The sequence below is a fragment of the Carcharhinus amblyrhynchos genome, unplaced genomic scaffold (assembly GCF_965287045.1).
Source record: "Carcharhinus amblyrhynchos unplaced genomic scaffold, sCarAmb.v2.hapA scaffold_729, whole genome shotgun sequence".
Taxonomy (NCBI): Eukaryota; Metazoa; Chordata; class Chondrichthyes; order Carcharhiniformes; family Carcharhinidae; genus Carcharhinus; species Carcharhinus amblyrhynchos.
In genome coordinates this window covers 47501-58210 of record NW_027650469.1, presented here as the reverse complement: position 1 = coordinate 58210, position 10710 = coordinate 47501, and the positions used below count along the sequence as shown (strand labels likewise).

The 10710-nt window shown below is 47.7% G+C and overlaps 1 protein-coding gene across 1 annotated transcript in view; it reads left to right on the top strand.

Annotated features, from left to right (window-relative positions):
• Positions 1-477: 477 nt before the first annotated feature.
• Positions 478-10710, top strand: part of dbh (dopamine beta-hydroxylase (dopamine beta-monooxygenase)) — a 30186-nt gene continuing 19953 nt past the window's right edge. Inside the window, 4 exon segments of the mRNA XM_080184433.1 lie at positions 478-844; positions 1352-1498; positions 3109-3366; positions 4979-5155. Coding sequence (XP_080040559.1) covers positions 515-844; positions 1352-1498; positions 3109-3366; positions 4979-5155 — 912 coding nt within the window. The 5' untranslated portion in view covers positions 478-514.

Genomic DNA, 10710 nt, shown 5'->3' with positions numbered 1-10710 from the left:
TTCAATACTGAACCACACAAAACTATCATTTAAATTAAATGATGCTGCCTGCAACAAGATGGGTTAATCCCACATTGTGATCCCCATCCAGCCTAATCAAATCCACCCCCCTTCCCACAGTGTCCGGTCTGGCACTGGGCCTTTGCGTAGAATGAAAGTTGGGAGAGAGAGGCAGAGTGTTTAGGGAGGGAGCGATGTGAAGAATGATAACATTGAGTGGAAATCAATGCAGCAAAACTGAGTTTTCAGTGATTGAACCAAACAAGGTACAGAAAACACAACTGCTGATCTCTTAACCCAATAAATTAAGAAAAAGAGGTCAGTTAAAATGGTTAAGGAGCAGCTGGTTTCTTCCAGCTAACTGATGATGAGTTTGTCTAATTTGATTAGGTTTGGATGAAATGTTTTTGCCCAGAGGCTGAACTGTAATTGAATCTGGATTTTGATCTGTGGTGACCACACTCCTTAAAGGAGGCAATAGCTCGGCTTCCTGTTTCAATCCAGGCCTTTGAAAATGAGGAATGCTCAGTGTTGGTGGAAGCTGCGACTCCGAGAGATTATTTCCATTTACCTGACCACTCTGCTGATTATCCTGGGAATCCTGGTGGCCTCCTTTAATCCTATTGCTCCCAGGGACAGTCCCTTTCCCTATCGGGTGCCCCTGGATCCCCAGGGAGTGGCAGAGCTGGCCTGGAATGTCAGCTATTCCCAGGAAGCAGTGTATTTCCGCCTTTTGATCAGGCAGTTGAAGTTTGGGATGCTGTTTGGGATGTCAGACAGAGGAGACATTCAGAATGCTGACCTGGCAGCCCTGTGGAGCGATGGTCAAAACTCCTACTTTGGGGTAAGTCTCTACTGGAATTCAGACTCCCAAACAACCAAAGGGTGGGAGCGGTTGTGGTCCTTGTGTCCCTGTAGATTGTGTCAGGTTTCACTGTGACTCTCAGTGACACTAGTTTCTTCTTGCTTCACTTTTCTTCCACTCTCTTTCTGCAGCTTCTGAGTTGGCTCAAAGTCCAATGTATGAACTGTCACACGTGCAGCAGATGGTGCTGGGGAGAGAAGGGAAGGTCGATGATTGTTTCGACTTTTTCTGATGTCTCAACTTCACCCCCTCAAAGTTCCTCAGAGTGTTTGGTGTCTTCCCGACTCAACCTTCTCCTGTTTGGTCTGGCCAGTCTCTGAGCTTCAAACAGCCAGCCCCCTCGGTGTGACTGCACAGCTAGTGTCCTGGGCTGGATAAATGTGGAATCCTGTCTGGGGAGTCTGTCGGTTAACTTAATTATGAACCAGATCCCAAATTATAGTTTGGGAATAGCTGCTGAGGCTGTTTCTTTTCCTGTGATGTTAGGATGCGTGGACTGATCAACAGGCTCGGATTCACCTGGATACGCAGCAGGATTTCCAGCTGATAAATGCTCAGCAATCTGCCCAAGGTCTTTACCTCATCTTCAAGAGACAGTTCAACACCTGTGATAAACACGATTATATTATTGAGGTGAGTCGCAGCTTCGTCTCTGCCAAGTTCACTGTTGGAGGTAGGATAATGGATAAGAGGCTGTTATAAACAGGTTATGATGTGGAGATGCCAGTGTTGGACTGGGGTAAACACAGTAAGAAATCTAACAACACCAGGTTAGAGTCCAACAGGTTTATTTGATAGTAAACTCACACGCTTTCCACACACCTGACGAAAGAACAGTGTTTCTGAAAGCTTGTGGGTTTACTATCAAGCAAACTGGTTGGACTCAAACCTGGTGTTGTGAGACTTCTTACTGTATAAACAGGTTAACCAGAATAACTGATTCCCCACTCTGTCCCATTTTTGAGTTAATTATAACAAGAGTTTGAGTTTAAAAGCAAGGTGATATTGCTAATTTTATGCTTATTTAACAATCTACAACTTGGCTCAAGAAACAAAACAGCAGGTTTCTTAAGTTAACAAGGTAAGAATTAATCCTATAGCTGAAACTCCCTCAGGTAAATAAGCAGAAATTATTAACAATAGGTTTAAATGCCTAAATATTTCCAACTACAAACAATCCCTCTGAGCATGCAAAAAGAAACAAAACTCTGCACACTATCAGATATTAAAAACATGGTGGCACAGTGGGTTAGCACAGCTGCCTCACAGCATCAGACACCTGGGTTCGATTCCAGTCTCAGTCACTGTCTGTGTGGAGTCTGCATGTTCTCCCCATATCTGCGTGGTGCTCTAGGTGCTCCAGTTTCCTCCCACAGTTCAAAAGGGTTAGTTAGATTGGCCATGCTAAATTAACCCTTAGTGTCCCAAGGTGTGTAGTTTAGGGGGAGTTTTGGGGTAAATACATGGGGTCAGGGTAAGATATATAAGATGCTCTATCGGAGGATCGGTACAGACTCAGTGGACTGAATGGCCTTCTTCTATATTGTAGGGATTCTACGATTGGCTAGATACCTATTCACAGCTGACAGATCCTGGCCCACGGTAGCTACTGGGTTCTTGGGGACAGTAGAGTTGATTTAGAATTCTCCTTTAAGAACTCAGTTTATAACAACTACCTCTTCTAGTGGGTTTTTCAATTTAGCTTTCATGTGAGGTTTAAAAAGGGAGATGGAGTAAAGCTGGGACCCTGTGAGTCCCTCTTTTTGTAACTATACAAAATTCAACACTGTTTTCACACCAAGAGTTTTCCCACATGATTTACCCCAGAGAACTCCACAATCTGTGCCCTTTGCAAATCCCACACAGGAAGCTATAAACCTGAGCCTATTGCTTCCACAAAGAGTTCTTCCCAAAAAGTTCAATATCTATGGAAGTCAAGCCTATGACAACTAGACATTTTTATTGAATCTTTATAACACGGTCCTGGTACAGAGTTATTCAGAGAGATTGAACAGTTTCACGGGAAATGATCTTCTCCAGTAGAAATTGGGATCTTACTGGTCATTTGCACCATGTTCCCATGGCAACAAAGTCGGAGAATTTAGCTGCCAGGCAAATCTCTGTTCACTGCGGCGGGAATGGAAAATCCCACGGCGTGAACGGTGGTGAGATTCCAACTCCATACTTACAGCTGATTGGCTGAGAATGATGTGTGTCTGTAACTGAGTAACCTTTCCCAACAGGACGGAACAGTCCACCTCCTGTATCGATTCCTTGAGCAACCAACTCCATCACTGGAATCAGTAGACCTCAGGGCAGTGAATGGGGGGACACAACGTGTGCAGCTCCTCAAGCCGGTCATCCACATTCCCAAACTGCCCTCAGATACAAAGGTGCTGGAGATCCTTGCCCCCAATGTGACCATTCCTGCTCAGGAGACTACCTACTGGTGTTACATCAGCCAACTTCCCCCAGGACTTCCTGCAAATCACATCGTTAAGGCAAGTACCCAGTTGAAACAGTGAACAGACCTACCAGCTGGCAAATGAATGAGGTGGTGAATGAGTGAGTGAGAGTTGAGGGTCTCAGTGTGAGAGATGGGAGTGTCGCTGCAGTTGACGTCTCACTGTGTTTCGGGTTAATGTCAGGGTGAGGGTTAGGTTGGGGGTTGGGTAGGGGTTAGGGTTGGGGTTGGGGTTAGGGTTAGGGTTAGAATTGGGAGTTAGGGTGAGGGTTAGTCTGAGGGTTAGGGTTAGGGATTAGGGTTAGGATTGGGGGTTAGGGTTAGGGTCAGGTTTAGGACTAGGGATCAGGGTTTGGGTTAGGGGTCAGGGTTAGGGTTAGGATCAGGGTTAACATTAGGATTAGGGTTAGGGTTAGGGATTAGGATTAGGGATTAGGGGTTAGGATTAGGGTCAGGTTGCGGACTAGGGGTCAGGGTTAGGGTTAGGATCAGGGTTAACATTAGGGTTAAGGTTTGGATTCGGGTTAGGGTTAGGGATTAGGGGTTAGGATTAGGGTCAGGTTTCGGACTTGGGGTCAGGTTAGGGTTAGGGTTAGGATCAGGGTTAACGTTAGGGTTAAGGTTTGGGTTAGGGTTAGTGTTTGGGTTAGCATTAGGGTTAGGGTTAGGGTTAGTGTTTGGGTTAGGGATTAGGGTTAGGGAGCAGCACTAATTGTTGGATTGTCAGTATCGCTGCCCAGAGTGTGGTTTGTGCCCACTCTCCTGCGGAAACGTTCATCCTGGAAGTGGGTGAATTGTGCCGTTAACTGTTTCTCTCTCCAGATACTGCCAGAGTTGTTGCTTTTATCCAGCTTTTCTCAGTCTCACTGAGTCTGTAAACACGTGGGGAATTTAACTTTAGATTCACACAGAGATCCCAGTTCAGTAGCTTGGAGTCGGGACAGCACAGAAAAGGCTCTTCGGCCCATCGAGCTTTGCTTTTGGAAATAACACTCAGGAAGCTGTTGACATTTAATCTGTCAGTATTATCTTTAGTTTTAATATCCGTGGAGTTTTGTTTCAGATTTAAAAAGTACATTTTCAGAAAGGGATTTTGTGGGAATTAGTTTTTGATTTGAAAAAAGCCAATCTGCTGGACTGGAGGGAAAGGCACAAAGTGTTTGGAAATGAACTGAGATCACTCCCTCTGAGCCAATCCTGCCACAACGGGATGTGAACTCATTGCCTCTGGACGATTGGTTCAGTAAAGGAGTATTGCATTCCCACCAGCCATTACCACTTTGCATTGCAGATTGGAATATTTACCCAGTTTCATCCAGCACCAGGAAATGTCTATCACTGGGAAACACTTTGGGCTGGGAATCTCTGACTCTCCGGCTCCGGGAGGTTGAATCAGTCCTTACCCCCACTTCCCACTCTCCATTTCAGAGGAAAAGGGGGTAAAAGCTGGCACTCCGGCCTGCATCTCTGTCAGGTCCCAGTATATCTGTGATCAGATCCCACTGGAATGATCAGTGTCGATTACTCATTCCTTGGGATGATGAAGAGTGGGAAACTTTCAGTGCTGAGATGTGAGAGTCTCTTATCTCCCAGCCGGGTGATATCCAACCCCTCCCCAGTCACTAACTCCTGTCCTTTCCTCTCTGCAGTATGAACCAGTAATCTCTCCGGGAAATGAAGCCATTGTCCATCACATGGAAGTGTTCCAATGTGCTCCGCAATTCCAGCAGATCCCAGCGTATAACGGACCATGTGACTCCAAGATGAAGCCGGCACGACTGAATTACTGCAGACACGTGTTGGCAGCCTGGGCAATGGGTGCTCAGGTTCGTGAGGGTCTGAGTGCGGGTGGGGGGGGGGGGGTGGTGAGGGTCTGAGTGCAGGGGAGGGGGGTGAGCGAGGGTCTCAGTGCGGGGGAGGGGGGTGAGCGAGGGTCTGAGTGCGGGTGGGGGGGGGTGGTGAGGGTCTGAGTGCAGGGGAGGGGGGTGAGCGAGGGTCTCGGTGCGGGGGAGGGGGGTGAGCGAGGGTCTCGGTGCGGGGGAGGGGGGTGAGCGAGGGTCTCGGTGCGGGGGAGGGGGGTGAGCGAGGGGCTCGGTGCGGGGGAGGGGGGTGAGTGAGGGTCTCGGTGTGGGGGAGGGGGGTGAGCGAGGGTCTCGGTGTGGGGGAGGGGGGTGAGTGAGGGTCTCGGTGCGGGGGAGGGGGGTGAGCGAGGGGCTCGGTGCGGGGGAGGGGGGTGAGCGAGGGGCTCGGTGCGGGGGAGGGGGGTGAGCGAGGGTCTCGGTGTGGGGGAGGGGGATGAGCGAGGGGCTCGGTGCGGGGGAGGGGGGTGAGCGAGGGTCTCGGTGTGGGGGAGGGGGGTGAGTGAGGGTCTCGGTGTGGGGGAGGGGGGATGAGTGAGGGTCTCGGTGTGGGGGAGGGGGGTGAGCGAGGGTCTCGGTGCGGGGGAGGGGGGTGAGCGAGGGTCTCGGTGCGGGGGAGGGGGGTGAGCGAGGGTCTCGGTGCGGGGGAGGGGGGTGAGCGAGGGTCTCGGTGCGGGGGAGGGGGGTGAGCGAGGGTCTCGGTGCGGGGGAGGGGGGGTGAGTGAGGGTCTCGGTGTGGGGGAGGGGGGATGAGTGAGGGTCTCGGTGTGGGGGAGGGGGGTGAGCGAGGGTCTCGGTGTGGGGGAGGGGGGTGAGCGAGGGTCTCGGTGCGGGGGAGGGGGGTGAGCGAGGGTCTCGGTGTGGGGGAGGGGGGTGAGCGAGGGTCTCGGTGCGGGGGAGGGGGGGTGAGTGAGGGTCTCGGTGTGGGGGAGGGGGGTGAGCGAGGGTCTCGGTGCGGGGGAGGGGGGTGAGTGAGGGTCTCGGTGTGGGGGAGGGGGGTGAGCGAGGGTCTCAGAGCTGATGGGGTTTGAGGATTTGTCTATTTTTACCATTTGCTCCTTTAAGCAGTTTAAGTTTGTGACTTTGTTATTCTAATCGAATGTAAAAGCTCAGTTATTGATGTTGAGATTAATTTACTGATTATAAATCCATTCTACACATTTTGTTAATGTCTTCTTGTAATGCGCATCTCCCCAGTATTGACAACTCTCGGTGTTGGAGACTCTCGGTGTTGGAGACTCTCGGTGTTGTCAATCCTAATCCCTCACCAATTGAGATCATTTTCAAATTATAATTTTGATTCTAAAATTTAAATCATTAAATGCAAATTGTGAATGACCCTGATCCCAACACTGACCCTTGTGGGATCCCACATCCCACCTATTGCCAATCCAACTCTGCACGCTGTTGTTAGTTTATTCTGTGCCACTTTATCAAAGGCTATTTGGAAATGTGAATTACATCTACTGCGCTACCCTTCTCTATTCTGTTACCTTTTCAAAGAATTCAGTGTATTGGTGAAGTGGGACTTTCCCTTTTGAAATCTATTCTGATTATTCAGTATTCTATTTCTTGTTTCCGGACAGTTTTCTGTTCTTTCCTGCATTAAAGACTTCATTATTTTTTCTACCACCGATGTTAAGTGGACTGGTCTGTAGTTCGCTCGATATCATCTACCCCACTTCTTAAATATAGGAATTCCATGAATCATCCACCAGTCCCCTGGTGTAATACCTGTTCCTATTCAATTACTAAATATCCAGATTTGTGCTCCTGCTATTTCTTCTCCAGATAAAATATCAGGATGTAATTAATCCAGATCAGGGACTTTACCCTCTCTGGATTTAATTACTTAATTTAATATTTCTCAATTTATTCTAAATGCAGTTATATAATTTCTAATCTCAGTTTCCGATATCAATTTGATCCATCTGATAAATACTGAAATGGAGTAAATATTTAATCTTTCACCATTTTTCACTCATTCTTCAATTCATCCTGAATGTCCCCTCGTCGCCCTGTTTCAATCTCAGCTTTCCAATTTTTATGTACCTTTTTTCATCCCTTCACAGGTCTCACTGACCAAGTCAGCTTTTATTGCCCATCCCTAATTGCCCTTGGGAGGGCAATGGTAAGCAGCTGAATTGAACCACGGTGGTGTAGGTACATCCATAGTGCTGTTAGGGAGGGAGTTCCAGGATTTTGATCCAGCGACAGCAAAGGAACAGAGATAAATTTCCAAGTCAGGATAGTGAGTGACTTGAAGGAGAATCTCCAGATGGTGGTGTTCCCAAGTATCTGCTGCCTTTGTTCTGATAGCGGTCATGGGTTTGGAAGTTGCTGCCTAAGGATCCTTGATGAGTTCCTGCACTGCCTCTTGTAGTGCCTCACTGTTTTTTTGGTGGTGAAGGGAATGGATATTTGTGGAATGGATAGCAATCAAGAAGTTTCTTTGTCCTGGACAGTGTCAAGCCTCTTGAGTGTTGTTGGAGCTGCACCATCAGGCATGTGGGGAGTATTCCATCACACTCCTGACTTGTGTCCTTGTAGATGGTGGACAGGCTTTGGGGGATCAGGATGTGAGTTACTCGCTGCAGGATTCCCAGCCTCTGACCTGCTTCTGTAACCACAGTATTTATATGACTAGTCCAGCTCTGTTTCTGGTCAGTGGTAACCCCCACAAGCATTGGTGGGAGTTGTTTATGAGCCACCAAACTGTAGTGATAATGTTGGGCACAGTCTAAACCAGGAAATTAGACATATATGTTCCAGGGTAACAAGGTAATAACAAGCAATTACAATTTATACACAGACTGGGGAAACCAATTCTCTGCAGGAGGAATTCCTGGAGTGTGTACAAAATGGGTTCCTTGATGCCACACTTGGTCAAATGCAGCCTTGATGTTAAGGGCTGTCACGCTCACCTCATCTCTGGAATTCAGCTCTTTTAGAACATAGAACATTAGAACATAGAACATTACAGCGCAGTACAGGCCCTTCGGCCCTCGATGTTGCGCCGACCAGTGGAACCAATCTAATGACCCTCTAACCTAAACTATTCCAATGTTATCCATATGCCTATCCACTGACCATTTGAACGCCCTTAAAGTTGGCGAGTCCACAACTGCCGCGGGCAGGGCATTCCACACCCTTACTACCCTCTGAGTAAAGAACCTATCCCTGACATCCGTCCTATAATTACCACCCCTTAATTTAAAGCTATGTCCCCTCGTGTTAGCCATCACCATCTGAGGAAAAAGGCTCTCACTGTCCACCCTATCTAACCCTCTGATTATCTTGTATGCCTCAATTAGGTCACCTCGTAACCTTCTTCTCTCCAATGAAAATAACCCCAAGTCCCTCAGCCTTTCCTCATAAGACCTTCCCACCATACCAGGCAACATCCTGGTAAACCTCCTCTGCACCCTTTCCAATGCCTCCACATCTTTCTTATAATGCAGCGACCAGAACTGTACACAATACTCCAAGTGCGGCCACACCAGAGTTTTGTACAGTTGTGACATGACCTCACGGCTCTGAAATTCAATCCCTCTCCCAATAAAAGCTAACACACCGTACGCCTTCTTAACAACCTTATCAACCTGGGTGCCAACTTTCAGGGATCTATGCACATGTACCCCGAGATCTCTCTGCTCGTCAACACTACTAAGAGTCCTTCCATTAGCCCTATACTTTGTCTATGTTGGAACCAAGGCTGTAATGAGGTCAGGAGCTTAGTGACCCTGGAGAAATCCAAACTGGACATCACTGAGCAGGTTACTGCTGAGCAGCTGTCATAGAGTCACAGAGGTTTACAGCATCAAAACAGGCCCTTTGGCCCAACTTGTCCAGTCTGCCCTTTGTTTTGAACCCCAAGGCGAGTTCCAATTGCCTGCATTTGGCCCATATCCCTCTACCCATGTAACTGTCTAAGTGCTTTTTAAAAGACAAAATTGTACCCGCCTCTACTACTGCCTCTGGCAGCTTGTTCCAGACACTCACCACCCTCTGTGTGAAAAAATTGCCCCCGCTGGACCTTTTGTATCTCTCCCCTCTCACCTTAAACCTGTGCCCTGTAGTTTTAGACTCCCCTACCTTTGGGAAAGGATATTGACTATCTAGCTGATCTGTACCCCTCATTATTTTTTAGACCTCTATAAGATCACCCCTCAGCCTCCTACACTCCAGAGAAAAAAGTCCCAGTCTATCCAGCCTCTCCTTATAACTCAATCCATCAAGTCCTGGTAGCATCCTTGTAAATCTTTTCTGCACTCTTTCTAGTTTAATAATATCCTTTCTATAATAGGGTGACCAGAACTGTACACAGTATTCCAAGTGTGGCCTTACCAATGTCTTGTGCAACTTCAACAAGACGTCCCAACTCCTGTATTCAATGTTCTGACCAATGAAACCAAGCATGCCGAATGCCTTCTTCACCACTCTGTCCACCTGTGACTCCACTTTCAAGGAGCTATGAACCTGTACCCCTTGATCTCTTTGTTCTGTAACTCTCCCCAACGCCCTACCATTAACTGAGTAAGTCCTGCCCTGGTTCAATCTATCAAAATACATTACCTCGCATTTATCTAAATTAAACTCCATCTGCCATTCATCAGCTCACTGGCCCAATTGATCAAGATTCCGTTGCAATTGGAGATAACTTTCCTCACTGTCCACTATGCCACCAATCTTGGTGTCATCTGCAAACTTACTAACCATGTCTCCTATATTCTCATCCAAATCATTAATATAAATGACAAATAACAGTGGGCCCAGCACTGATCCCTGAGGCACACCGCTGGTCACAGGCCTCCAGTTTGAAAAACAACTCTCTACAACCACCCTCTGGCTTCTGTCAAGAAGCCAATTTTGAATCCATTTAGATACCTCACCCTGGATCCCGTGAGATTTAACCTTATGCAACAACCTACCATGTGGTACCTTGTCAAAGGCCTTGCTAAAGTCTATGTTGACAACATCAACTGCACTGCCCTTGTCTACCTTCTTGCTTACCCCTTCAAAAAACTGCTCACTTGCACTGTTAGTGACCCCTTCCACTTTACTGATAATTGATAATTGATGGTAATTAACTGGATTGGATTTGTCCAGTTTCTTGGGTACAGGACATATCCGGGTAATTATCTATGTCGTTGGGTAGATGTCAGTGCTGTAACTGTACTGGAACTGCTTGGCTTAGGGAGCGGCAAGTCCTGAAGGACAAGTCTTCAGTACTTCTGCCAGAATATTATCTGTATCTATTGTCTTTGCAGTAGTCAGTGCCTCCAATTGTTTCTGGATATCACGTGCAGTGAATTGAATTGGCTGAAAAGCGACATCTGAGTTGCTGGGGACTGCTGGAGGGGCTGAGATGGATCATCCACTTGGCATTTCTGGCTGAAAATTGCTGTGAATACTTGAGCCTTTTGTACTGATGGGCTGGGTTCTTCCATTATTGAGGATGGGGATATCTGTGGAGCCTCCTCCACCAGTGCTAGAACAAAGAACAAAGAACAACCCCGCAC